The 26,909-nt window shown below is 42.3% G+C and overlaps 18 protein-coding genes across 18 annotated transcripts; 8 read left to right on the plus strand and 10 right to left on the minus strand. All coding sequences in view use genetic code 6, as the record gives it.

The window, feature by feature from the left end:
• Positions 1-1,000: 1,000 nt before the first annotated feature.
• On the minus strand, positions 1,001-2,452 carry SS50377_27144 (Palmitoyltransferase; the record flags this gene model as incomplete). Its single annotated transcript, XM_067910937.1, has 1 exon — positions 1,001-2,452. The coding sequence occupies one exon, from the start codon at positions 2,450-2,452 to the stop codon at positions 1,001-1,003; it is 1,452 nt and encodes a 483-aa protein (XP_067761624.1).
• Positions 2,453-3,472: 1,020 nt separating this feature from the next.
• SS50377_27145 (uncharacterized protein) lies at positions 3,473-5,119 on the minus strand (the record flags this gene model as incomplete). Its single annotated transcript, XM_067910938.1, has 1 exon — positions 3,473-5,119. The coding sequence occupies one exon, from the start codon at positions 5,117-5,119 to the stop codon at positions 3,473-3,475; it is 1,647 nt and encodes a 548-aa protein (XP_067761625.1).
• Positions 5,120-6,562: 1,443 nt separating this feature from the next.
• On the minus strand, positions 6,563-6,772 carry SS50377_27146 (uncharacterized protein; the record flags this gene model as incomplete). Its single annotated transcript, XM_067910939.1, has 1 exon — positions 6,563-6,772. One exon carries the CDS (start codon positions 6,770-6,772, stop codon positions 6,563-6,565), a length of 210 nt encoding a protein of 69 aa, XP_067761626.1.
• A 128-nt stretch (positions 6,773-6,900) lies between these two features.
• SS50377_27147 (uncharacterized protein) lies at positions 6,901-8,568 on the plus strand (the record flags this gene model as incomplete). Its single annotated transcript, XM_067910940.1, has 1 exon — positions 6,901-8,568. The coding sequence occupies one exon, from the start codon at positions 6,901-6,903 to the stop codon at positions 8,566-8,568; it is 1,668 nt and encodes a 555-aa protein (XP_067761627.1).
• Positions 8,569-8,603: 35 nt separating this feature from the next.
• Positions 8,604-9,074, minus strand: SS50377_27148 (Myb-like DNA-binding domain-containing protein; the record flags this gene model as incomplete). Its single annotated transcript, XM_067910941.1, has 1 exon — positions 8,604-9,074. The coding sequence occupies one exon, from the start codon at positions 9,072-9,074 to the stop codon at positions 8,604-8,606; it is 471 nt and encodes a 156-aa protein (XP_067761628.1).
• Positions 9,075-10,128: 1,054 nt separating this feature from the next.
• On the minus strand, positions 10,129-11,001 carry SS50377_27149 (Cysteine-rich membrane protein 1; the record flags this gene model as incomplete). The annotated part of the gene is made up of 1 exon (XM_067910942.1): positions 10,129-11,001. The coding sequence occupies one exon, from the start codon at positions 10,999-11,001 to the stop codon at positions 10,129-10,131; it is 873 nt and encodes a 290-aa protein (XP_067761629.1).
• Positions 11,002-11,257: 256 nt separating this feature from the next.
• Positions 11,258-11,896, minus strand: SS50377_27150 (uncharacterized protein; the record flags this gene model as incomplete). Its single annotated transcript, XM_067910943.1, has 1 exon — positions 11,258-11,896. One exon carries the CDS (start codon positions 11,894-11,896, stop codon positions 11,258-11,260), a length of 639 nt encoding a protein of 212 aa, XP_067761630.1.
• Positions 11,897-12,216: 320 nt separating this feature from the next.
• On the minus strand, positions 12,217-13,512 carry SS50377_27151 (uncharacterized protein; the record flags this gene model as incomplete). The annotated part of the gene is made up of 1 exon (XM_067910944.1): positions 12,217-13,512. One exon carries the CDS (start codon positions 13,510-13,512, stop codon positions 12,217-12,219), a length of 1,296 nt encoding a protein of 431 aa, XP_067761631.1.
• Positions 13,513-13,614: 102 nt separating this feature from the next.
• Positions 13,615-15,717, minus strand: SS50377_27152 (uncharacterized protein; the record flags this gene model as incomplete). The annotated part of the gene is made up of 1 exon (XM_067910945.1): positions 13,615-15,717. One exon carries the CDS (start codon positions 15,715-15,717, stop codon positions 13,615-13,617), a length of 2,103 nt encoding a protein of 700 aa, XP_067761632.1.
• A 124-nt stretch (positions 15,718-15,841) lies between these two features.
• Positions 15,842-16,480, plus strand: SS50377_27153 (SHIPPO 1-like protein; the record flags this gene model as incomplete). Its single annotated transcript, XM_067910946.1, has 1 exon — positions 15,842-16,480. One exon carries the CDS (start codon positions 15,842-15,844, stop codon positions 16,478-16,480), a length of 639 nt encoding a protein of 212 aa, XP_067761633.1.
• A 280-nt stretch (positions 16,481-16,760) lies between these two features.
• SS50377_27154 (Myb-like DNA-binding domain-containing protein) lies at positions 16,761-17,045 on the plus strand (the record flags this gene model as incomplete). Its single annotated transcript, XM_067910947.1, has 1 exon — positions 16,761-17,045. One exon carries the CDS (start codon positions 16,761-16,763, stop codon positions 17,043-17,045), a length of 285 nt encoding a protein of 94 aa, XP_067761634.1.
• A 35-nt stretch (positions 17,046-17,080) lies between these two features.
• Positions 17,081-18,748, minus strand: SS50377_27155 (uncharacterized protein; the record flags this gene model as incomplete). The annotated part of the gene is made up of 1 exon (XM_067910948.1): positions 17,081-18,748. The coding sequence occupies one exon, from the start codon at positions 18,746-18,748 to the stop codon at positions 17,081-17,083; it is 1,668 nt and encodes a 555-aa protein (XP_067761635.1).
• Positions 18,749-18,876: 128 nt separating this feature from the next.
• Positions 18,877-19,086, plus strand: SS50377_27156 (uncharacterized protein; the record flags this gene model as incomplete). Its single annotated transcript, XM_067910949.1, has 1 exon — positions 18,877-19,086. The coding sequence occupies one exon, from the start codon at positions 18,877-18,879 to the stop codon at positions 19,084-19,086; it is 210 nt and encodes a 69-aa protein (XP_067761636.1).
• Positions 19,087-20,528: 1,442 nt separating this feature from the next.
• SS50377_27157 (uncharacterized protein) lies at positions 20,529-22,175 on the plus strand (the record flags this gene model as incomplete). Its single annotated transcript, XM_067910950.1, has 1 exon — positions 20,529-22,175. The coding sequence occupies one exon, from the start codon at positions 20,529-20,531 to the stop codon at positions 22,173-22,175; it is 1,647 nt and encodes a 548-aa protein (XP_067761637.1).
• A 142-nt stretch (positions 22,176-22,317) lies between these two features.
• Positions 22,318-24,024, plus strand: SS50377_27158 (Major facilitator superfamily protein; the record flags this gene model as incomplete). Its single annotated transcript, XM_067910951.1, has 1 exon — positions 22,318-24,024. The coding sequence occupies one exon, from the start codon at positions 22,318-22,320 to the stop codon at positions 24,022-24,024; it is 1,707 nt and encodes a 568-aa protein (XP_067761638.1).
• A 160-nt stretch (positions 24,025-24,184) lies between these two features.
• SS50377_27159 (uncharacterized protein) lies at positions 24,185-25,039 on the minus strand (the record flags this gene model as incomplete). Its single annotated transcript, XM_067910952.1, has 1 exon — positions 24,185-25,039. The coding sequence occupies one exon, from the start codon at positions 25,037-25,039 to the stop codon at positions 24,185-24,187; it is 855 nt and encodes a 284-aa protein (XP_067761639.1).
• A 164-nt stretch (positions 25,040-25,203) lies between these two features.
• Positions 25,204-26,289, plus strand: SS50377_27160 (uncharacterized protein; the record flags this gene model as incomplete). Its single annotated transcript, XM_067910953.1, has 1 exon — positions 25,204-26,289. The coding sequence occupies one exon, from the start codon at positions 25,204-25,206 to the stop codon at positions 26,287-26,289; it is 1,086 nt and encodes a 361-aa protein (XP_067761640.1).
• A 174-nt stretch (positions 26,290-26,463) lies between these two features.
• SS50377_27161 (Calmodulin) lies at positions 26,464-26,907 on the plus strand (the record flags this gene model as incomplete). Its single annotated transcript, XM_067910954.1, has 1 exon — positions 26,464-26,907. One exon carries the CDS (start codon positions 26,464-26,466, stop codon positions 26,905-26,907), a length of 444 nt encoding a protein of 147 aa, XP_067761641.1.
• Positions 26,908-26,909: the final 2 nt, after the last annotated feature.

Genomic DNA, 26,909 nt, shown 5'->3' on the forward strand with positions numbered 1-26,909 from the left:
CCGTAAAATAATACGTTCATTGAAGAATTTGAAAACTTTACGCCAATTACCAGATAATTATTAGCACAATTGATAGTTTTACACAAATTAATCATCTTAGTCTAATATAAATACACTTAAATATAATCAGTAATTTAATTAATGCATTTTTCATGCATAAAACTTAAGTAAACTTTCTCAAGAATACAGGTGTTGAATTCGTAGATTTAAATTTTAATATAGAATATTTAACTTAAAGCTGAATATATATATTTTTAGCTTTTAGTTGTAGCATTCAGGTGATATATTCTTCACTATACAGCGTAAAACTATTACTTATTAATTTGAGTATAATTATATCTACTATCATTGTTATTATACAATAAATATAATAAATATTTTCATTTAATAGATAGAGTACATTTTGATATATTGATAACTTTCAACTTAGCTTAAAGCCACACTACTTTTTACATGAACTCTCATCTGTGTATTACGCTAATAAATAGTTAATAATTATAGTAAAATATCACTCATGCGGCATAATATATTTCACCAGACCAGTGCTTTACATTGTTGACCCCTTTCTCTTGTCTGCATCCTAAATCAATGTAAACCGACGTGGTATTCATTGCATCGATCTCATGTTCTTCTAACTAACCAGAACGTGCTCTTTCTGCGTCCATTATTAAAATAAACACTGGATGGAAAACCGCTAAGTACATGAGTCATTTTGGTTAGGTTAGTAGTATAATCACTGTACTATTGCAAAGTATGGGACCAATAAAATGTTAAACTAGTACCGGAAAGAAGTAAAACACTCCAACGGCGAATCATAGCGCGTCGAAGTCCCAGGAACGTGGGCATTCTACTAACACAGCTTTTTCCCGTAGGCCTCTCCAGACAGGGAATCTATCGGAGCGCATCCCGAAACTTACATCAGCTGATAGCCCTGGTGACCCGGTTTTCATGTGGTGGGCCCTGGAGGTGAGAGCGTCTGTGCAGCCAAGAAAAGTAAAACTCATTTCACAGCCTCCTGTACCTGTGCTACCTGGGCGAACGCCTCCTTCTGTACCGTCTTTATATCCACGTCCCCGGTATTCCGCGGCTCCAGTGGATCCACACCCGGCTCCAGCTTCGCGGGATGCATCTGGATCGGTGCGGTGGCCTTCGAGCTGCCGCAGGTCAGCAGCAGCTTCTTCTACGTCTGCATGAGGTACGCCGTGTTATCCTTCTTCCACTGCTCCACCGTGCTAGTGTTGTTCACCACGAACTCCGCACCCGTTCGGAGCGCGTACAGGTCGCACAGGTAGGGAACCACGCAGTCTGCGGGGGCCAGCACCCCCATCACGCGCACCATTTTCTCTACCTCCTACTTGTCCCATCCTGGCTTGAAAAATGGTGCAAATCGATCAGAGTTCGAGTTCTAAGACTCATCGTCATCCAGAGCAGGCAGGACCGGACTGACAATATCAACAATCGACTATCCGTCGAGCTTGAGCAGTTGCTCCCTAAAATATTTCTCTAATTCTCCTATCGTTTTCAGCTCTTTCGCCTTTGCTTCCACTACTTTCAGAAATGCGAGCATCCGCCAAAGCAGGCTTCCGCACTTCGCATTCTTGCGGACCTCCAAAAAGTTCGCTTTTACGCTGAACTTGTTGTACATTGCCGTGTACTGGAAGTTGTGCTCCCGGCTCCCCAGGTCTTCCTTCGTTAGGCTGCCGGTTTGCAGCAGCTTGAAGTGGAACTGGAGTAGCTGCCCCATGCTGTAGCAGAAGTAGCAGAACAGGCCCATAACGACAAGCCCGCATGCGAACGCAACCCAAAGCTACCAGGTAGGTTAAGTCGTAAATATTTGTACCAGTGAAAATGCGATCTCCAAAATCGCAAAAAACGCACAAAATCCTATAAAAATAAGGATGTAGAAGTTCATTTTGTAGAAATCCCAATGGTTCAGGAGGCCAATGTCGTGTCCAAGCCAGAAGCAATAATGATCATACCGTTGAATACAAAAATCTGAGCGGGATGAATGGGTTGAGCGCTGCGGCTTGAAAAACTTGCAGGTTTGGCAAAATCGCGAAGAGAGGCGATAAGAGAGTTTATTTATATGGAACGGTACTCTAGAAGCATGTGGCTACGTTAGAAACATATAAAATTGATTATCTGATTAGGTTTTTTCTAAATTTGGATATATATTCGCTTTAACAATTTAGGTAGAGTGAACAATAGACGGTACAATTCCAGGATCTATAATACCTGTTTTAATTGTTTGGTACACTGATAATATATATGTTAATGAAATTATGACATAAACTGGAATATTCATCGTGTATGGCACAAATGCGAACTATGCAAATGAAAAAAGTATTATGACTGGTACAGATAATAGCAGTACTGTAATCAATAGTTTTGAAGGTTATGGGCCTATAACGATTTTACCATCTCTGTAAATTGATAGTTTCCCAAGTTTCATATTGAAAAGGTAAGTATGTATTTATTATTATATAATAAATTAATAAATAGATTAATCATTTTGTAGTATTCTAATTTAACTCATATATAATATATTATATATTTTTAAATAAAATTATTTATAAGATGGAAAACTAAATACAATTTGCGTGTTATACGGATGAATCGTCTGTTGATAATTTATCAAAAATTTAAATCAACATAAGATAGGTGTATACTAACTAACTCCCTTACTAAATCTAGATTATATAAATTTAATTATTGTTCGTAGATAATATTTTTATATGTATTTGAAAGTAGGCACTCAAAATATTTTAGTATTTATTAACTAACAGATATTTGTAACAGAGAATTAATATCTAGAGTATAAAATTTCAGTATAAAAAGTTTTGAACTCTAAGAATTACTTGGATATATACGAATGCTTTTTAAGTATAACAAATAAAATTATGTAATATTAAATAACTTATTTTTAGGATATGAAAGTTTTTACTCTTCTAAATTTTATTTATTGATATCTTCAGATTTCTTTCTCTGATTGTAGCTTATTAAAACTATCTACATAAAATACTAATGATATCCCTTTTATTTTTAGTTTTTAATTAACTTATATCTTCACAGTACATATTGTGACGTCATTCAGAATGCTAGAAATACATTAAATATAATACTATCAACTTATAGAAAATGTTAAATAAACCCAAGTCATTCCGATCGTAGCATTTAATAAAATTTTTATTAACTAAATTAATCAAAATATGAAGTAGATATATTATCACTAATGATTTACGAAGTATATGGGTTAATATCCGAAGTATCACTTTTAAAGTTACGGTAAGCCATCATGAGACGCTTTTATGACGCTTATTACTGTTTACAAATATAGATCACTGAAAAGTAGATAAACTAGTGTCTAATTCTGAATAGAATCAGAAAAGTAAAATATTCAGTTATTTAAGTAATAACTAAATTGTAAATTTCATCACGCAAGCGTTATCGTATAGTATAACTAGTAACACAGTCAAAGATCGTCGCTTAGGAGCATATTCTTGATTGCGGCTTTTGGCCTGGATTTCAAAAGCTACTTGTGTTTCAAAATGGTGTAAATGATTAATGCAATCATTACTAAGGATACATTAAGTCCAAAGATAAAAATTTTCTTTTTTAGCCCTTAGTAATTCTCACTATAGTTTGAGGCAGAGTTCAGGGTGAAATCATTATCGTCATTTCGGAACGAAAAGCTGACGGCCGACTTCGACCTGTAGAGCTGGGCAAGTTTTGAGATGCATGCCAAATCCGAGCAGTAGACACACACCTCCTCCTGCTGGGTAGAGTAGCGCATCGCCTGCGAGAGCTGGTAGTCGTCAAAGGTGACAGTGAATGTGATTTCCGTCTCGTTCACGTACGGGCAGTGCTGGGAGCCTTCGTTCGCAGTGAATGTGCCGCAAATCGCGTCGCTGCGATACGTTCCGAAAACCCCCACCCAGCACGTGCTCCTAACGTCCGTGACCCTGACGGTAGAGTACAGCAAGAGGTTGCTGCCAGCGTCGTAAAAGTAGTAGTGCATCTAGATTTCTAGCCGCGAGAGGTCGTATGTCTGCAGCCGCGAGAGCACCCCGGAGCACACACCGCCGTCCGCGCGGTCATCGCAAATAATGTTTCGGTTGATGACCTAGAACGAGAAGCTCGTCTCGGAGAAGATAATGTTCTCCAGGTTTTCGCCGGTGGTCCTGTCAACGAACTCGTACCGTGCGGTGAAGCCGGTGCTGGTAGCTAGATAGGTTTCGTCCAGCTCCTTCGCGTTCGGCACGGGGTCGGCGGTAAGCGTGAACCGCTGCGCCCAGATGATGAACTGCGGGTCCTAGAACATTGTCGGCAGGGACTCGCTCTCCATGGAGTTGATGAGCACGGTTTGAACAACCGAGACACCCTCCGTCTCGAGTTTGAGGTAGAGCTTTATGTCCTCGTAGAAGTTCTGGATGTACTGCGAAAAGTCGTAGTCGAACGTTACCTCCACAAGATACCCGACGACCGTTTCTGTTATAATGGTATTCCCGTCCTCGTCGACAAGATTTATGTCAATAACGTCCTCCGTTCCATCAATGCGGGTGAGCTTAATGGAGTACTCTGAAAAATCTACCCCAAACTCGGGGCACTCGACGGTGGCGTAGATCTAGAGCTTCGCGCTCTTCGACGCCCAGAACATGTGCGAGCGCGTCGCATCGAAGCACTCCGCGAACTGGGCGTGCGCGATGAGGATCTTCCCGATTGGCAGCGACGTGGCCCGCGTCAGAGACTTCAACTGGACCTGCACGGCCGCTGTCTGCTAGATGAAGTCGCACTGCGTGTCGTTCCCGATAAGGGGGCAGTCGTAGCAGAGCTCCTTGGTGCGCTGGTAGTCGAAGTTCTGGAACTCGCCCCGGATCGTGTAGTCGGGCATGTTAGAGACCTGAATGTCCATGTAGACACCTGGCGGTAGCTGGGCGCAGTCTGGGTCGAATTCCATGTCGAATTCCACACAAAGCTGGCCACGGTCGATATTGGCCACCAGAACGCTGTTGCGCCTGTAGCAATTCTCCAAGACTCTAGGTGGGTACTCCCTTTGCTCGTTTGCTAGGATTTGCTCGGTCAGAATCATGAGTGCCGGCTGAAACAGTGCGACTATCATTTTTTAGATAGTGCTAAACGATTGTCTGTATCCAGAGTGAATATAATACAATTATGGGGTCGCAAATTTTCTATGGCAAAATATTTTGAAAATGTAAAAAGTTGCAGGATTTCAGGCCTAAAGCAGCATCGTAAAATTAATTAAAATTATACAGCAGAAATGCACATTCCATTTAATGATGTTGGTAAAATATCTTCAATATCGCGTTAAAGTGGAAAAGCGTGATGCAGTGGCGGTTCGGTGAATATACTAATGTGGGTCAGATAAACCGAGTGCTCAAAAAGACATCATGCTGAGAATAGATGTATAATAGTTAGGATATAATAAATAATATATCAAGATATTGGTATCGATTATTATATAATGGATAGTACATCGAACCATAAATGTATGAATGTCGTGCAATTGGAAAATATATACTGGCACTATCTCTATAAGACTCTGCATTTAGTCTTGCTATCGTATTAAAAGATTCGCAAATGCACAATGTAGCTTGTCTATAGTCTATTATCAAGCGTGCAAACTAATGAAATAGGTTATATTAATTATATAGCTAACTAATCTAAAACATTATAAGTTATATCTAAATTTGAAGTGCCATATTTTGGATATAACTTTGTTCCTTAGCTATTAATTTTATAATAATAAATATGCGCATCGACAGATGTGGTATCATATTTATCTTGGTGCAATTTCTAGCATATATCAAAAAATATCAAGTACAACTTATTAATAATCTAGGGTGGTGTTTCATTTTAGCTAATCGCTAACTTTTTAATTGAATGAAACTCCAAACCTTAGCGGACCAATAGAGAACCTGTTAGATAAGTTGGTTAAAATAAAATAGTATTAAGAAGTACATAATCAACTCGTTATTAATATCAAAAAATAACTCATTCTATAATATCGAAATGTTTGCTATGATTGCACTAAAATATGTTCGCTAAGGATAAATTATATAATCGAAGCATTTACTAAGTAAGCTTTAGAATATAAGCTGTTAGTGGATATGATTTTATGAAATTGTACTTTACTGAATCATATTACTGCATAATATCACGGTAATACTTTCTTATAAACTTGCTACTCACTGAATACTTAAAATAAACATAGAAGCAGTATTATGATAATATATTTTTGCTATTTCACTGCTTTATGTTATTTATAATATCACTATAGAGAAACTATTTTCACTGGTAGATTTTTAAAAGTTTACATTATATTAGGAAGAAATAATTAAGTTTCATGGTAATGGGCTAAGATAGCTAAATTAAGTTATATAACTATATAAGATACTAAAATTTTACTGACTATTTTTAGGGCATTGCACCTATCTCATTTGCTAATTTCTAAATATTTATTAAATACTACGAATCCGCCATGCTTTTAACTGTGTTATAACTTTACGTCAGCACCTCCATATTCATAGGTATGTAAAATACATCACTACTACAATAAGCTCTGCACTACGGCAACGCCCTGGTCGGCGAAGTCGTACTCCTCGCCGTCAGAGAACTCCAGCGGCAGCACCTGCGAGAGGCTGCGCGTAACCAGGGGCGTGCTGATGGATGCCGATATGTACTCCAGCAGCTTGGCCTAGGAGCCCATCTTTGGGGGCAGCGAGGTGGAGGTCCGGTCCTGTGTCCCGCGCATTACTGATAGGGCGGGAACCACACTCGTATATACCCGAATATACTTATTTGTGTTTCAGACAGTTTTCCAGTTACACTATCACTCCAGTATCGTGGCAAATACTATACATACGGAAAACCGTGGCGGAAATGGTTGTCCGAGAAACCAGTTTCTGGAGGCGGAATTCAACTTAGTGGAAACTACATGTCTGGCGAGACATTGGCGCTGCGAGTTAAGAATGGTTGGCCTTTTTGCGAAATAGTTAATACTAGTGGTAACCAGCCGCCAACGGGGACTCAGCGGCCCACGAACTGCATGAAAACCAGCACGGACACGGCCTGGAGTATCAGGACGACGAGGACTGGGACGTAGCTGGCCGCCAGGTACTGAGACTGGATGGTGATGGTGGTCAGGGCGCTCGTGAGCCCGGCTTGGTCTACGGAGAGGTAGAGCGCGGACACTGGGACGGCGTGGCCCCCGAAGTCCTCCACGCGGTTGCGGTTCAGCTGCCGCACGAGGTCATGGTATGTGTAGGCCCCGTAGAACTGCAGGTAGTCCTGGTGGATGTAGAAGGCGCTCTCGGAGAGCCCGTAGCGGTGGCACCCCGGCTCGAGTGTGAGCGTGGCCAGGAAGCCGACCTGGAGCGTGAACGCCGGGAGCGCGTGGAAGGTCAGGTGGAAGGCTAGGGTCTGCGGGTTCGTGTCCGTCGAGCACGCCAGGACCTCCAGGCGCCCGCCGAGCACAAGCAGCTCCCCGATGCCGTAGGCCACAACGCGGGTGCCGGCTATGCGCAGGGCCTTCGAGACGGCGCCGAAGTCGACCCGGGCGGATGTCCTGACCGCGTGCCCGGCGCGCATCTGGGCCAGCAGGCGCTCGTACGCGGCGGTGCAGGCCCGGCGGCCCTTGGCGCTGGCAAGGTTCGCGCAGGTGGAGTAGAAGGTGAGGTTGCCCACGTACCCCTCCTGGGGCAGGATCGTGTTCGCGGTGCGGTATACCGCTCCTCCCGCGGCGGCCCTGAAGTGCAGCCGCATGGGCGAGTCCGCGCGCGGGACCTCACGCCCCACGTGCTGTACGACGACGACCTGGTCCAGGAGGAAGGCCACGTCGACGCTCTCGAAGATGCTCGTCAGGCCCTGCTCCACGAACGCCCGGAAGCGGATGTTGAGTGCCTGCGACGCGTTGGCCACCCGGAACACCACCTCCACCGCGCCCTTGGCGTTCAGCCTCGTGACCACCTTCGCGGCCTCGAACTGCAGGCCGGCCTTGGCGGTGCAGGCCAGTCCCGCGCGGTTGAAGGGGAACTCCTGGTCGACGGCGCAGTCAAAGAAGGAGTCGGGCGTGAGGAGCACGCTGCCATCTACGTAGATCGCGGCCAGCGTGTAGTCGAACGCCCCGAAGAAGGCCGCGTTCTCCACGACGATAACCGCGGAAATATTGTACATAAGGCGGCTACAGGCCCTCACCTAGACCAGGCGCATCTGGTCCCGGAACTGGTCGCCTATCTCCAGGGCGGGGAGCAGGACCATCTCGGACTCGCCCCGGAGCTGGAAGACCAGGTACACCACGTCCAGCGGGTAGCTGCGCTCGATGCTGAAGCTGACCACGGTGCTGGCGCCGTTGATGACGTCCACGACGTCCGTGGTGAAGGAGGCGCCGGTGGCGGCGTCGAGCATCAGCAGGGACTCCTGGTTGATGGCGAAGAAGCTGCAGGCAGGGTCGCCGCTCACGGTGTAGCTGACCTGGATGGACTTGCTGAGGTACGAGACGAAGGCGTGGTGCACGGTGACGCAGGCGAGGAGCATTCTGGAGTGGCCTGAAGGTATATTGATGGGTGCCAAAGTCCAAGATCGCGTCACTCCAGCAGGCCCCAGAACGCGCACGAGTCGAAGGCGGTGCTCTGGAACGGGTCTTCCTGCAGCTGCTGCGCGCTCTCCTGCTTCCCCCTGGTGGGCCGCGCCTGCGCCCGCCCGTGCTGCACCCAGTAGTCGTAGCACTGGCGCGGCGTCTTGCCCAGGGCCGCACCGACCTCGATCCAGCTCAGGCGCCTCGGCCCGCCGTCCAGCTGCCGGGCCACGAGCTGCAGCAGGTCGCGGACGTCCGCGGCGCCCCATCTCGTGTATGAGCGTATAATTGTCATTTTGAACCAATCAGAATTAAGACCAAACTGAGTAATGCTGATAATTTGGATTATTACATTGCTAGCTTTCGCAAAACCAATTGCATACCATCTAAATATTAAACCAATTTGAAAATTTAAGTCATCGCCAATTTATATTATAATAGTATAATATTAAAATTGGAAAAGACATTACAACCAAAACATCCGTCAATTAAGCAATCAAGTATTTGGCTAATATAGAATATTATATCATAATATATAAAATTGATTTAAAACTAAATTTAAAAATATTTTGTCGCAATCGAAAATGCGTCTATGCAAACCCGCAAATGTGAGCGGCGCGGTGCCAAATCGGCTGAATTATACTGAAGGGAAGGTCATATTTCTAGCAAGTTTGGTGATGCGAGTCGTTGGCGCGTGTCGAACAGCGCGTTTTGCACGGTTGCGGTGGGCGTATTTCTGTGAAAATCGCTGTCGCTTTCGCAAGTATTTTAACTTACATTATTATATCTTTATAATTATATAAATTATTTTACAGAAAAAACGTAAAGTTATTTTTGCTATATAATATATAATAATTAAATTATTTATTTTTATTTCTATTCAACGTTCCCAAGTAAGTACTTTCACAGTGCACTAGTCACCGAAACTGCTGTTTCTTTCAACAGGTTATCTCGTAAAATCCTGGTGTGCACCCAATTTTTGCCTAATCAAATAATTCGTAGTAACGGTTACCAAACTAGTATTGCTGGTTCTAGAGCGTATACTCATTCCTGCTCAACTTTCGCGGTCATGGCGATTTCCTCAGTTTTTTGTGTATATTAGAAGGAAGAATTTGATGTTTAGTATAATTATATGGTAATATCCAGGTAATTAATACAGGGTTTCCAGTGTAGTTTTTTAGGTGGTGGGTTGGTGATTCATAGAAATGGAATTTGCTGTCTTTGCAGGTGGATTTTCCAAAGAGAATTGCTTCTAAAGTTTTGTGTATTTATTGATACGTTAATTTGTATAATGAAAAATTGGTTTAATGATGAGGTGGTGAAAAGGTTAATTTTCGACAATACAGGTCAATTAGAGACTGTGTAGATGTAATTTCAGCTTAGTTTTTAGTAGTTATCAGAATCATTTAAGTAAGTTTCATATATTGTAGATGATTCAAAGGAATTTAAGTAATAGTAAATTTTACATTTTTAAATATATAAATAGTTCAATAAATATATTTATTAAATATAATAAAAATTAATGTATAAGGCGATCATTTCTTGGATTTTCTAATGAAGTAGTAGGCCAGGCCACCACCGACAGCTCCTACTACCACTAAAGTGGCGATAATTATGCCTGCAATAGCGCCTCCGCCAAGCTTGTTTCCTGACTCAGCTGATCCTGGTTTTATGCATAACCCACCAAACGCCTGGTAGCCTTGTACGCAGAGTGTGCATTTCTTGTCAGTAGTCATAGTAAAGCCGGTTAGGCACAAACCACATCCAGATTTAGCTTCATTACAGGTGGCGCATCCTTGCTGATTACTACACATACACTCCGAGGTGGCAGTAGCATTACAAGCAGTTGGTACTCCTTCAAGGCAATATTATTCGGCTTCCAAATTATCGCATTATTTAGTGCACTTTCCTTCGATAGTTAGAACTGGGTTTGTATCATCTGTACCACAAGCTCCACAGATATCAACGGAAGCACACATGGAACAGTTAGGACCGCATGGCTTGCAGAATTTCACTGATAAGTCACAGTATCCTTTATTAGCATCAGAACAATCGCTCAGTTCAGTGCAAGCTTTCTCACAGATTCTCGTGCTAGTATCTAGAACAAATCCCGCTTTGCAAGAAGTACATTTCTTTGCTTCAGTCTAGCAGGTAATGCAGTTTCTATCACAGACAGTGCATTTTCCTTCGGATGTGAGGTAATATCCTGCCAAGCAATTTGTACATTTCCCGTCCGCGCAAGACAGGCAGCCTGTACTTTGCGTATTGACCACACAGTTGCAGCCTTGGTCTTTGGTAATACTATCATCACATAGCTTGCAATCTACTACGTCACTGGCAGTAGCCGGGCAAAAAGTACCAACAAGGCATTTATTATCAAAACCACCACACTTACCAGCCGCTGCCATTATTGAAGTTCCATTGTTTTTAATATTAACAATATTTGGATAATATATAATTTAGAACTTTGATCAATTGTGTATTATCTTTATAATACAAATACTAAAATAAATATATTTATTATATCCAATTGGCGACTCATTTTAGTTTTTCCAGTTCTCAGGTATCAAATTTTACTTATGCAATTATTGGTCTAGCCTTAATATAATTATTATACAACTTATCAAAATGAGATTACCGATATTTGCTACCAATGAGCAAGTATCAATCCAAACTATATTTTGAAGCTGATTTACTAGCGAGTTAGGGTTGTATGATGGGGAGTTTAATCGAAGTAATACTGAGGCTAATTGTACCTATGCAGCAAATTGATGTTTAGTACAGAATACTATTTATAATTTGTCGCAATTTAATGAGCTCCTTACAGACCTACTTAATTTCCACGTCAGGAAAAGTTTAAATCACCAGTATACGCCTGAAATATTCCATCTATCTAATTTTCGGAGCTCTACACGGCTAACATGCGGATAAAATTGATCGAAGTAGTTTTATCTGCGCCGCATTAAATTGCGCACCACCAGCCTTAAAACTACCATTTTTCCAAATCAACCTACAATGCTGTAATTTACCAGCCAACTATTGCATACGCCCAAATTACCATACTAAGGCTCCCTAACTAGCTTCCAACCTACTAACCCCACAAATCCTCCTCGCAAGCCATACCGCCGTATTGAACAATATATATTGCGCTATCTCAATACGGTATCTGAATATATCCGCTGATTCATTTATATGTTCTACCGATTTTTCCCTTCCACTTATCCTTTTCTTATTTTTACAATAAAATTAATATTTTATATAAACTTACCTAAATCCCTCCCTCGTTCGCTCCATCAGATTCATTTTAGAAGTTCGTTATTCCAATTCCTTTCTTCCTTCCTTCTTTTATGTATCCTTACTTACCGTATAAAATTAATAGTATTATACGATTATGTAGATAAAATTTTATTCTGACAATTTTTTGTTGAACACCATATTTAGGTTAATAAGTTCATATGAACATAAAGTTTATGTTCATATTGTAATTAATAAATAAATATAATTTATTAAACTCACAGTCAGTAATATTACAAGTATAGTAACCTATTCTATTTATTTACAGATTTAGATTTAATTTACTGTTATACTGTTTTAAAGAAAATAATATGATGATTTACTTTATTTCACTACAATTACCTCGATGTTTACAATAATGGAGGTACTATTCCTATCTATTCGTTCTAAAACAGACTTTATATGTCTGGTTAAATTATTTTTGGCTTTTTGACTAAATAAATTGTCAAAACAATAACTAAAATAACTAAGATAATAACTAATATTCCAAAAGCAACATTCAAGGCATTCGATGAGGAAAGATTACCATTTGAACACAATCCATCAGAATTTAGTTAATATCCTTATGAACATTACTCACAATTTTTACCAGAGTAAGCTACATCACAAGTACATTTTTCTGCTAAACACCCTCCATGACTGTTACATTAAAACTATCTACAGCTAATAGAACAGTTAGGTAACATAAATCCTGAGCAGTTACATAGTTAATATTAAGTATTATAAGTTTTAAAATTAGCATAAAAAGTACTTAAGAACTAGCTTTTATAGTTTAAACAAATAGGAGTATTAAGTGTAACTTCTATAGTTTCATCTGAGAGTAAGCATAATTTGTTAGGAACGGGAATATCGGTACTGGTAAAAATATCAGTGGAAAAAGCATCTAAAAAACTTTAAGGTAAATTACTGGTTTAAACAAACTTATCGATAGTTTACGAAATTGAATAGCCTGTATTAATTTTTGCTAGATTAACAGATATCTATGAGTTTGAATTTACTAAAATATTCATAAACGTTCCAAATAAATTAGTATTACAAGTACTTTCTCCACTAATTATTACTTCAGAGGCTATAATGTTACTGCTTAATATATTGAAATTTTAACTACAACTGATTTAATAGTAAATAGCTAGATCCTAAATTTATGTGTTAACGGCATTAAGAATAATGCTTATATTGTCTTTATAGAACCCAGAAAATCTAACTAGAAATTCTTTCATTTAAGTATTGAACAGTGACCCGAATAATGTATAACCTAGAGAACTAATAGTAGGATTATAATTTATATTGCTTGTGATGAACAATCCATTAAACTTACATTCAATAACTTAGCTAGATACGAGCATTACTTGTGATTACGTAGATGAACCTTAAACATAAATAGTAACATTTTCCATTGTAGTGTTAGTCATTTACTAAATTAGAGATTAGAATAAATCGTTAATTTTTAACTATATCGAGATATTCTTCAAGTTTGAATTTGTTAGCGATAAAAATATTTACATATCAGTTATAAACGTAACATTCTACAATATAATCTTATCAGCAGTGCATGCCGCTGTGACTGTAACAACTTCATCTCTACCCATCTAGCAGGCGCTAATTTACAGTAGGATCGCAAGCATTTTTCAACCTATATACGATTTTATATATAATCTCTATTATTTTATTTTTAGTATATCTTTTCAATATATAACTCTTCACTTGTACACTAGAACTCTACGAACTCAAATAATTTCGTTAATTCGCGTCTCCACGTACGCCTCTACCTCATTTTCATCGATTTTTCCACTAACGACACGCTCCAGAATGCGCTCACATTCCCTTAAAATTGCATCCTGATTTTCTTCGAAGCAGCGCAGCGCGAGCTGCTTGTGACCATCGTAGCGCAGCATCAGCCCCTTATACGCCCCATCCAGCACGCGGTTGAACAGCTTTTCGCTTGAGTTCGTCTCGAAGGAAAGCTCCTCGATGCGGCTCAAATTTGGCGAATTTTGGACCTAAATTTTGATCTGCGGCGTAAATAGCTAGCTCTCAAACGAATTTACGAGGGACTTAGAGCTTACCAAATTGTCTTGCAGAGTTGAAATCTGCTTCTTTTGGGCCTTAATTTGGCTGGATATTTTGTCCATTTAGACGTAGATTTGGTCTTTCTAAAGTGTTATTTTTGACTTCAGAAGGCGCTGCTTCGATTGTATTTCAAGCGGCTTCGAGCTGCTTTTTGGACGCTTCTGAGCTGATTTCGTGGCCGGAATTTTGAAGGAATCCTCGTAGTTCATGGGTGTTTTAGCCCGCTTGCGTCCCGGTGCCGGCGTTCCGCAATATCGGTTCTTGTACGCATGAAAATTTTCGCTTTTGGACATTTTCCTCTCCATTCCGGCAACGTTTTAGGCTTCGATTTTGCGCGATTTGAGTTGCTTTTTCTCGTCGATTTTTGACATTATCAAGTTCCCACTCTCTAAAATTTGTTACTGTATTTTCAAATTGATTTTGATTTTCCACTCCACGAAAACACGTAGAATAAAATCGATTTTTTCGTCATAAAAAACGTTTTTAAGTGTAAAATTTCGCATTAAAATGAAAATCAGCGGATGCGGCTCCCCAGATTACAAGAATTCGAGGTCCTTGACGTTTTCTGCAAAATTAACAAGAAACTGAGCCACTGTTGCGCCCTGCGGCTGGAAATAGTCCGGAGCGATGCATTCCAGAACGAGTTTTTGCGCATCGTTCAAGTATGTCAAATTTTGATACATTTCAAAAATATACTTATTAAGTGCAATTTAAATTGGAATATGAATTCCAATTCCATTTTCCATTCCCTCAAAATCGAAATTTTCGCTATAGAAATTTTGAAATTCTGTGAGTTTCGGGAAAAATTTGCTGTCGTAACGGAAATCGTTCCCCTGAAGATCCAGATTCTGCAGGTAGAGATCGTCCGCTAGACAGCGAATTTCGCTCAAAAACTCGTTTTTGAAGCCGTTCGCACTTAAATCCACGTAAACTAGACCCCCCAACGCCCTGCGGGCTATAAATTCTGGCTCTTTTTGAGCATTTTTGTCCGTCCGCAAACTGCGCTCCCAGAGCAGTTTTTCGCGTTGGTTTTGGTGCAGTGTCAGGAGCGAACTCAGCAGTTTCCCGGCGGTCAGCGAGTCGAGGTTCGAGTCCTAGAGAGCGAAGATTTTTAGCTGAAATTGTCCGAAAACGGACTCGAAGGCCCGCGCTGCGAGATCTGCGCTGCCAAGGTTGTTGAAAACGAGCATCTGCAGCGCACCGAACCTGCGCGCGTTGATTTTGACGCCCTCGAGCAGCTTTTCGAAGATCTTCGGCGGGTGCACGTCGTAGAACGCCAGGACCTGCAGCTTTTTCATGTTCGGCAGCTCGGTGGCGATGGTTTGCAGGAGCTTGAAAAGCGCCTTTCTGGCCAGCAGCGCATCGTTTTGGTCCGATTTCTTATTGTTTATAATGTTCTTGGCGTTGTCTTTTGGGAACATGTTCTAATTCGTCGATTTTGGCGTCAGCCGGTCGAAAATGGTCGTTTTTGACGGCCGTGGGGGCGGCAGCGGGTCGCAGTGGCCGATTTGCTCGAGGTAGGTCGTGTGAGCAGATGGGTACGTGAAATGGAGCGCATTCTCATTGTTCGCAATCGTGATCTCTGTGATGTGCTCGGCTGCTTGCGCGAGCGCCTGCGCCGCCGCCAGAATGTGGTGCGGCTTGAAAAACGGCAGCTGGATGCGAAACCGGTTAGAATGCGCATGCTGCTCCAGTGTAGCGCCGAAAGTTAGTATGTGGTGCTGATTCTGGGCGTGAATCAGCGCCTCCTGCAAGTTCATTTTTTAAATTTTACAAAATCATATTATATAAAATATTATATAATAATGGTTAAATTTTAGTTTTTTCACTTCAGAAAATCTGATTATTATACAATCAGATAATGGTGCGTTCTTTCCGCAATATATGGAAGTGTTTTCTGACACTCCTGCCCCAAATGCGTACCATGCAGAAGACGTAAAAATCACGATAAAAAGCGAGCCTGCGTACTCTATGAGGTCACGCCACGAACAAAAGATCAAAAATGGGGCCCCTGGCCCCGGACAGTACACCCCATCGTCAGAAATGCTAAACAAGCGCGAACCATCTTATTCAATGTCCGGGAGGCACGCAGATCTCAAGAATAAGTAAGTTGTCCCCGGGCCTGGGGCTTACAGCTTCGATGACTCGAAAATAACAACTAACCCGCCGAATTATTCGATGAGCGGAAGGCACACAATCATCGACAAGAAAAATGTACCTGGACCTGGAACCTACAAGGCAGAGGACTATAAGGTATTTGGTGCCGGACCCAAGCAATCGCTCGCGGGAAGACACTCGATTATCGACAAGAAGAATGTTCCTGGGCCTGGAGCCTACAACCAGGAGGACAAGTTTATTTCAAAAAGATCAGCTGAGTACAGCTTTAAGTCTAGACATTCAATTTCCGATAAAAATAAAGTACCTGGGCCCGGAGCTTACAATACTGCCTTGAGTACGCTTAGCTCCAAAAGCTGCAGCATGAGCGGGAGGCAGACGTACAAGGCTGGTATTTTCAGAAAGTGAGACATGTTAATTTTTTAATCTACTAAAGGGGTAGATTTTGCTAAACGTAATTGGATTTGATTATTCTAATGATTTTGTATGTGGGTCTATATTTATAAGCTCAGATGTGCAATAAATTGTGTATTAAAGATATTTTATTACTATTATTTTGATTTTGATTGTATTTAAATTAGATTTGTAAATTTGTTCAGTAGTTTAGGTTAAATAAATAATACCTTAATTGAAATGATTATGATATTCATTATCTTAAGTGCATTAATATTTGCTTAAAAAGATAAGAATGGAATCGAAACGCTCATACACGAGATGGGGCGCCGCGGACGTCCGCGACCTGCTGCAGCTCGTGGCCCGGCAGCTGGACGGCGGGCCGAGGCGCCTGAGCTGGATCGAGGTCGGTGCGGCCCTGGGCAAGACGCCGCGCCAGTGCTACGACTACTGGGTGCAGCACGGGCGGGCGCAGGCGCGGCCCACCAGGGGGAAGCAGGAGAGCGCGCAGCAGCTGCAGGAAGACCCGTTCCAGAGCACCGCCTTCGACTCGTGCGCGTTCTGGGGCCTGCTGGAGTGACGCGATCTTGGACTTTGGCACCCATCAATATACCTTCAGGCCACTCCAGAATGCTCCTCGCCTGCGTCACCGTGCACCACGCCTTCGTCTCGTACCTCAGCAAGTCCATCCAGGTCAGCTACACCGTGAGCGGCGACCCTGCCTGCAGCTTCTTCGCCATCAACCAGGAGTCCCTGCTGATGCTCGACGCCGCCACCGGCGCCTCCTTCACCACGGACGTCGTGGACGTCATCAACGGCGCCAGCACCGTGGTCAGCTTCAGCATCGAGCGCAGCTACCCGCTGGACGTGGTGTACCTGGTCTTCCAGCTCCGGGGCGAGTCCGAGATGGTCCTGCTCCCCGCCCTGGAGATAGGCGACCAGTTCCGGGACCAGATGCGCCTGGTCTAGGTGAGGGCCTGTAGCCGCCTTATGTACAATATTTCCGCGGTTATCGTCGTGGAGAACGCGGCCTTCTTCGGGGCGTTCGACTACACGCTGGCCGCGATCTACGTAGATGGCAGCGTGCTCCTCACGCCCGACTCCTTCTTTGACTGCGCCGTCGACCAGGAGTTCCCCTTCAACCGCGCGGGACTGGCCTGCACCGCCAAGGCCGGCCTGCAGTTCGAGGCCGCGAAGGTGGTCACGAGGCTGAACGCCAAGGGCGCGGTGGAGGTGGTATTCCGGGTGGCCAACGCGTCGCAGGCACTCAACATCCGCTTCCGGGCGTTCGTGGAGCAGGGCCTGACGAGCATCTTCGAGAGCGTCGACGTGGCCTTCCTCCTGGACCAGGTCGTCGTCGTACAGCACGTGGGGCGTGAGGTCCCGCGCGCGGACTCGCCCATGCGGCTGCACTTCAGGGCCGCCGCGGGAGGAGCGGTATACCGCACCGCGAACACGATCCTGCCCCAGGAGGGGTACGTGGGCAACCTCACCTTCTACTCCACCTGCGCGAACCTTGCCAGCGCCAAGGGCCGCCGGGCCTGCACCGCCGCGTACGAGCGCCTGCTGGCCCAGATGCGCGCCGGGCACGCGGTCAGGACATCCGCCCGGGTCGACTTCGGCGCCGTCTCGAAGGCCCTGCGCATAGCCGGCACCCGCGTTGTGGCCTACGGCATCGGGGAGCTGCTTGTGCTCGGCGGGCGCCTGGAGGTCCTGGCGTGCTCGACGGACACGAACCCGCAGACCCTAGCCTTCCACCTGACCTTCCACGCGCTCCCGGCGTTCACGCTCCAGGTCGGCTTCCTGGCCACGCTCACACTCGAGCCGGGGTGCCACCGCTACGGGCTCTCCGAGAGCGCCTTCTACATCCACCAGGACTACCTGCAGTTCTACGGGGCCTACACCTACCATGACCTCGTGCGGCAGCTGAACCGCAACCGCGTGGAGGACTTCGGGGGCCACGCCGTCCCAGTGTCCGCGCTCTACCTCTCCGTAGACCAAGCCGGGCTCACGAGCGCCCTGACCACCATCACCATCCAGTCTCAGTACCTGGCGGCCAGCTACGTCCCAGTCCTCGTCGTCCTGATACTCCAGGCCGTGTCCGTGCTGGTTTTCATGCAGTTCGTGGGCCGCTGAGTCCCCGTTGGCGGCTGGTTACCACTAGTATTAACTATTTCGCAAAAAGGCCAACCATTCTTAACTCGCAGCGCCAATGTCTCGCCTGACATCTAGTTTCCACTAAGTTGAATTCCGCCTCCAGAAACTGGTTTCTCGCGCAATCATTTCCGCCACGGTTTTCCGTATGTATAGTATTTGCCACGATACTGGAGTGATAGTATAACTGGGAAACTGTCTGAAACACAAATAAGTATATTCTGGTATATACGATTGTGGTTCCCGCCCTATCAGTAATGTGCGGGACACAGGACCGGACCTCCACCTCGCTGCCCCCAAAGATGGGCTCCTAGGCCAAGCTGCTGGAGTACATATCGGCATCCATCAGCACGCCCCTGGTTACGCGCAGCCTCTCGCAGGTGCTGCCGCTGGAGTTCTCTGACGGCGAGGAGTACGACTTCGCCGACCAGGGCGTTGCCGTAGTGCAGAGCTTATTGTAGTAGTGATGTATTTTACATACCTATGAATATGGAGGTGCTGACGTAAAGTTATAAAACAGTTAAAAGCATGGCGGATTCGTAGTATTTAATAAATATTTAGAAATTAGCAAATGAGATAGGTGCAATGCCCTAAAAATAGTCAGTAAAATTTTAGTATCTTATATAGTTATATAACTTAATTTAGCTATCTTAGCCCATTACCATGAAACTTAATTATTTCTTACTACTATAATGTAAACTTTTAAAAATCTACCAGTGAAAATAGGTTCTTTATAGTGATATTATAAATAACATAAAACACTGAAATAGCAAAAATATATTATTTAGTACTGCTTCTATGTTTATTTTGAGTATTCAGTGAGCAGCAAGTTTATAAGAAAGTATTACCGTGATATTATGCAGTAATATGATTCAGTAAAGTACAATTTCATAAAATCATATCCACTAACAGCTTATATTCTAAAGCTTACTTAGTAAATGCTTCGATTATATAATTTATCCTTAGCGAACATATTTTAGTGCAATCATAGCAAACATTTCGATATTATAGAATGAGTTATTTTTTGATATTAATAACGAGTTGATTATGTACTTCTTAATACTATTTTATTTTAACCAACTTATCTAACAGGTTCTCTATTGGTCCGCTAAGGTTTGGAGTTTCATTCAATTAAAAAGTTAGCGATTAGCTAAAATGAAACACCACCCTAGATTATTAATAAGTTGTACTTGATATTTTTTGATATATGCTAGAAATTGCACCAAGATAAATATGATACCACATCTGTCGATGCGCATATTTATTATTATAAAATTAATAGCTAAGGAACAAAGTTATATCCAAAATATGGCACTTCAAATTTAGATATAACTTATAATGTTTTAGATTAGTTAGCTATATAATTAATATAACCTATTTCATTAGTTTGCACGCTTGATAATAGACTATAGACAAGCTACATTGTGCATTTGCGAATCTTTTAATACGATAGCAAGACTAAATGCAGAGTCTTATAGAGATAGTGCCAGTATATATTTTCCAATTGCACGACATTCATACATTTATGGTTCGATGTACTATCCATTATATAATAATCGATACCAATATCTTGATATATTATTTATTATATCCTAACTATTATACATCTATTCTCAGCATGATGTCTTTTTGAGCACTCGGTTTATCTGACCCACATTAGTATATTCACCGAATCACCACTGCATCACGCTTTTCCACTTTAACGCGATATTGAAGATATTTTACCAACATCATTAAATGGAATGTGCATTTCTGCTGTATAATTTTAATTAATTTTACGATGCTGCTTTAGGCCTGAAATCCTGCAACTTTTTACATTTTCAAAATATTTTGCCATAGAAAATTTGCGACCCCATAATTGTATTATATTCACTCTGGATACAGACAATCGTTTAGCACTATCTAAAAAATGATAGTCGCACTGTTTCAGCCGGCACTCATGATTCTGACCGAGCAAATCCTAGCAAACGAGCAAAGGGAGTACCCACCTAGAGTCTTGGAGAATTGCTACAGGCGCAACAGCGTTCTGGTGGCCAATATCGACCGTGGCCAGCTTTGTGTGGAATTCGACATGGAATTCGACCCAGACTGCGCCCAGCTACCGCCAGGTGTCTACATGGACATTCAGGTCTCTAACATGCCCGACTACACGATCCGGGGCGAGTTCCAGAACTTCGACTACCAGCGCACCAAGGAGCTCTGCTACGACTGCCCCCTTATCGGGAACGACACGCAGTGCGACTTCATCTAGCAGACAGCGGCCGTGCAGGTCCAGTTGAAGTCTCTGACGCGGGCCACGTCGCTGCCAATCGGGAAGATCCTCATCGCGCACGCCCAGTTCGCGGAGTGCTTCGATGCGACGCGCTCGCACATGTTCTGGGCGTCGAAGAGCGCGAAGCTCTAGATCTACGCCACCGTCGAGTGCCCCGAGTTTGGGGTAGATTTTTCAGAGTACTCCATTAAGCTCACCCGCATTGATGGAACGGAGGACGTTATTGACATAAATCTTGTCGACGAGGACGGGAATACCATTATAACAGAAACGGTCGTCGGGTATCTTGTGGAGGTAACGTTCGACTACGACTTTTCGCAGTACATCCAGAACTTCTACGAGGACATAAAGCTCTACCTCAAACTCGAGACGGAGGGTGTCTCGGTTGTTCAAACCGTGCTCATCAACTCCATGGAGAGCGAGTCCCTGCCGACAATGTTCTAGGACCCGCAGTTCATCATCTGGGCGCAGCGGTTCACGCTTACCGCCGACCCCGTGCCGAACGCGAAGGAGCTGGACGAAACCTATCTAGCTACCAGCACCGGCTTCACCGCACGGTACGAGTTCGTTGACAGGACCACCGGCGAAAACCTGGAGAACATTATCTTCTCCGAGACGAGCTTCTCGTTCTAGGTCATCAACCGAAACATTATTTGCGATGACCGCGCGGACGGCGGTGTGTGCTCCGGGGTGCTCTCGCGGCTGCAGACATACGACCTCTCGCGGCTAGAAATCTAGATGCACTACTACTTTTACGACGCTGGCAGCAACCTCTTGCTGTACTCTACCGTCAGGGTCACGGACGTTAGGAGCACGTGCTGGGTGGGGGTTTTCGGAACGTATCGCAGCGACGCGATTTGCGGCACATTCACTGCGAACGAAGGCTCCCAGCACTGCCCGTACGTGAACGAGACGGAAATCACATTCACTGTCACCTTTGACGACTACCAGCTCTCGCAGGCGATGCGCTACTCTACCCAGCAGGAGGAGGTGTGCGTCTACTGCTCGGATTTGGCATGCATCTCAAAACTTGCCCAGCTCTACAGGTCGAAGTCGGCCGTCAGCTTTTCGTTCCGAAATGACGATAATGATTTCACCCTGAACTCTGCCTCAAACTATAGTGAGAATTACTAAGGGCTAAAAAAGAAAATTTTTATTGTAGGTCTTATATCGAGTTTAGCTATGGTTGCAATCACAATATATACTATTCTAAAACACAAACAATTGCTAAGGGTAAAACCAAAGGCCGCGGTCAAGGGACTCGGCCCATATGATGATCTTTGATGCTATAGTAATTTTTGTTTCTCTAGATCGTCATGAAGTGATAAAATGTCACCTGAATCTATTGATATTATCAGGATTATTTTCACATTTTTGTTATAAATTATATTTACTAAATAAATCTATATTAACATTTAATCTCCAAATGCCAAAAAATAACATTACACTATTGACGGCTTCAGAAAAGCAAGAAGCAGCTAAACTCGATAAACAAATAGAGGCATCTGTATCTAAATCATAGTAGGCTACAATTTTAGACATCTAAATCAGCCACATGCACACATAGATGTAGAGGGCAAAGCTAAAATAGTACGAAACTCCAAATGAAGATTCTAATGAATTGAAAGAACACAACAACGCATAAACCAGTGATGAGTCTCCTGTTTAAAAGCGCTGGTGGTAGTGGACCAAAAATTCTCCAGGTTCTTCTACATTTTGGGCAATGTGTCCATACATTTTCTTAGTATGTTCAGTCAATCAGTTCGACGAATCAGTGCTTCCACTGGTATTGCCGTTAATCCAGCAAGAACTCAATATCTCATTTTCACAAGCACAGTGGTTAGGTACCTCATATTACCTAGGAACTGCAGCCACATCCATTCCCTTCTCAAAGATGACATCTCTAGTTGGCGTAGTCACTCTAACACAAATTCTGCTTGTTATCACAATGGTGCTTTATTTGATCTCATTTTTTATAACAAACTTCATAACGTTAGTCATTCTTCGTGCATTTATCGGCGCAACCTCTTCCGGATTTCTCTCTACGCGCAATATGTTCGTTTCATCATATCCATCAGATGAAAAACGTGAGCAATCTGTTGCTAATACGCTTATCTTGAGAATGGTTCAATAAGTGATATATCCCTTTATTGGGCAGTTAATTATCGACGCTGCAGGCTGGTAATTTTTTTAAATTTGCCCTGCAATTCTTTGTGCCATTTCACTCATTTTTTCGATACCATTTTCTCAGCTTCCGCGTGTCGGAATCTGGTCTAACTTCGATTTTTTAGGGTCATTTTCGCTAGCAATTCTGCTGGTGGGCTTCACAACGCTTTTTACCTTTCTGACGCTTTAGTAATATATAGTTTCAGGCGTACTTTTTGTGATTTTTATTCTTGGATGCGTCGCTTTTTACTATTCCGAAAAACGCGCGAAATCGCCGATTATGCCTCTTGGGCTTCTGAAGAATCCGCTAGTAGACGTCTTATTGACGAACACGCTGAATTTCACAAACACGATTTCCTTACAATTTCTGATCCCCCAAATTATGAAATTTACCGGCTTTCCAGAGGCCGTTATTGGGGCCATTAGCTCAATCGGGTCCGCATTTGGCGTTGCCAGCACTTTTGCGAACAACTTTTTGGCCAAAAAGATAGTTTCTAGGATATTGATTCCCAGCGTTTACGCGATTCTGATCGTCAGTATGGGTGTATTTGCAGGCGTTTTCTAGTTTAAATACGGCGGTCTGGTTATGTTTTTTGTCTACATTTTCTTCTCAATTTGGGTCCAGCAGCATACTTTTGCGCTCCTTTTGACATGCGTGCCCAGGTCGCTATCTTAGTACGTCTGCGGGTTTCCCCCGCTCTCGAGAACGTTTGGGAGCTCGCTGGCAAGCAGTCTAAATTAGAGCATTTTTTAGGTCGTCAGTGGCATAATTTAAGACGCAAATAAGTAGTTTGTGGTTAGCGTCATCAGCGTAGTTTCTGTTCAGATGGGACTCGTTTTTGTGTCGTTTTTCATATCACTGTACAGATATGGAAATTTTGATAGTGAGCGTAGCAAAATGGGTTTTAAAGAGCACAAACTGAGAAAACTTAAATACGTTGAATAATTTGAGGCAGGGTAGGGTTGAGTGCAAATCATTGATTGTGTATATTTGGTTATTTTGGTAATTAGTGCAAAAGATAGGAATTGTGATCTTTACAGTGGTTTTATTAGGTGAAATTGTTGTTATTATATATTATATATTATATATTATATATTATATATTAATAAAAAATAAAATAAAATTATCACTCTTCATCTCCATCGCCACCAACAGTTAAAGTAATACAATTGCATTAGTCTTCGTGTTTATGAACATTCAGATAACTTTTACATTAAACTTAAAACTCTTCGATCTTAAAATCCATTATTTCCTTCTTAGGGCCATCTGGATGACTACCAATACACTATCCAGATGCACAGTGTCTTAAAAGTACAATATCATCGTAATGAACAGTTTAACCTTATTTTTCGAGTCTTTCTGATGCTTAAAAAGGTTCTAACATAAATTCGGCAGCAAAGCCAAGCTCTTTGTATTATCCTAAAATAAGTGGGCATTAACCACCTGTCATTGTTTTTGGACAACCTAATACGAACTTCTAACCAGCAAATTTTCCATTTTTCAAGAAATCTATCATAGATTATTATGCTGTTAAAATGAATCTTTCGCCAAAGCGAATGCATGGATCATCTGTTTATTGCATATCAGATCTAGTTCCGAATTTATTTTAGACTAGAGATTTAACTCTTTCAATAGTGAATACATGACGATTTCCTGCCCCAATTTCAGCTGAAAGTGAAGTAATAAAAGCTGATTCATATTCGCGTGAAGTATATCGTGGATCGACTGATATAGAAAGTGGGCGTTAGTTGTGATTAATAACTAATAGGTTATCATTATTGCACACTAACTTTCCTTTAGTAAGAGCAACCGGGGCTGTCAGATTATGCTACTCTGCTGCCAATAATGCAGCTTTTTAGTCACTTTGTTATTTTTTAACCAAATAACCTTCTATAATAGCCTCACGTATGGCACGCTCTTCATACCAATTGTTGATAAGCGTTTCGCAACGGAATACGTTCTTTTTAGGTTCTTCTGGCATTTAAATATTGCGGAAAGTAGATGAAATTAAATATATAATTATTTTATTGTACACAGTATATATTTACCTTAATTATAAACTATATTATATATAAATTTATATAATATGACTTTATACACAATATTATGTGTCTATTAAGTGTTTATTACCACTTCATTAATAAAATGCTAACTCCTCAAATTAATATTCCAGCATTATCTCTTTCTAACCTTCTTACTTACCTTGATTAACTAACTGCCCAACCTGCTTATTTTAATAACAAGATAGAATTTTATCACCCCATTATCATATTCTTATAAACAAAAAATCAGAGATTTGATATCATAAAAGATACAATACATGAATAAATTATGATTATTAAATAAGCACCTATCGATCAAATTGATATTGATTCTTTTATAGGACTAAAATGGATTTCGCTAAGTGAGAATAGATCTGATATCTTCCATTATTATGCTCTGGTAGAATAAAGTTGTAATTTAACAAAAAATATAAGAATCTCTAATGATTATACGATAATAACCAAACCGTTTAAAATATTCTGTAACCTTTTGCACCTGTCTGCTCCTAATTAAAAATTTAATAACATTAACTCTGCCACATCGCCAGCTAGCAAGATTATTGTTAATTTTCTATATATTAAATATCTATCAAATCCTAGTAGAAATTTTCGTGGAAAAGTTCTGACGCTTCCATTTATAGATAACAAATAAAATGAATTCTTTAAAGATCATGATTTTAATAAAGCATTGAACTAGCTATCGGAGCAGCAAAATATTATGATAGATTTGATTCGATCCTATCTTGATTCACGAATCTAGAATAATGCATTAGAACATAATCTTTTTCACGATGATGAAAATATATGGATCACACTCGATGATTCTCGATTTAGTATTGTTTCAAATACTAAAAAAATAGTACCTGGCCAGAAAATAGAGAATGAAAAAATGATATCTGCAGTATCAGAATAGAAACTTTAGCTACTGTAAAGACAGTGCTTCCAGCACGTTGAGATCCGGCGCCTGGGAAACCAGTACCTACCTTCTGCTGGGAAGACGGAGTGCGCCTGTCTGGCGGTGATGTTCCCTAAATAGAACTTAGAAATTATCGGCAGGTTCATCGATGGTGAGGATGGTGATACAGAGAAAGCAATAATCAAAGCGAGGCTGGGTAAGCTGTGGGGGTGCGAGTACGAGGTAGTGATCAGTAAAACTCCTGGGACGAAGAAGTGGGAGTTACAGCAGTGAAGCAAAAGGGCTCAACGCATATCTCGGTGCCCAAATCTGATCAGAAGAATAAATACATCCCGAGTGAATTAAGGTTTGCGGCACTAACGTCGGCTGGGCGAGTGGACCGACCAAGTGCAGAAACTGGGTTTGCATATATGGATAATATACAATTTTAAAACCATACCCTTTCAAATGCAGAGGCAGCTCAATAAACTGTTCGAGAAAATCTTCGACGCGTTTGATACTTCTGGTGATGGGCGTATTAACGTGCGAGAGCTCTGGCGCTTTCTCCGAGAGTTGGGTGTGAACATGACTACTATGGATATCGTAAACATCATTACGCTGTTCGACGAGAATAACGACGGCCTGCTCGATAAGCCGGAGTTCAACCACTTCATGTACGTGGCAATGAACTCGAACCCGGAGAACCTCCCGGCCATGCTATTCTTTGCCGCTGACACTGACCATTCTGGGACGGTGGACTCGCGCGAGTTCATTAAGATAATGATGAAGCTCGGATGTAAGCTACCAAAGGAGGAGCTCCTCCACCTTCTCCTGCAGTTCACAGACTCTCCAGATCAGTCTATTAGTTACCTGCGTTTCGTGGACCTTGTTACCGAGTTCATTAAAGACTGAGT

The sequence above is a fragment of the Spironucleus salmonicida genome, chromosome 7 (genome assembly GCF_000497125.1).
Source record: "Spironucleus salmonicida strain ATCC 50377 chromosome 7, whole genome shotgun sequence".
Classification (NCBI taxonomy): Eukaryota; Fornicata; order Diplomonadida; family Hexamitidae; genus Spironucleus; species Spironucleus salmonicida.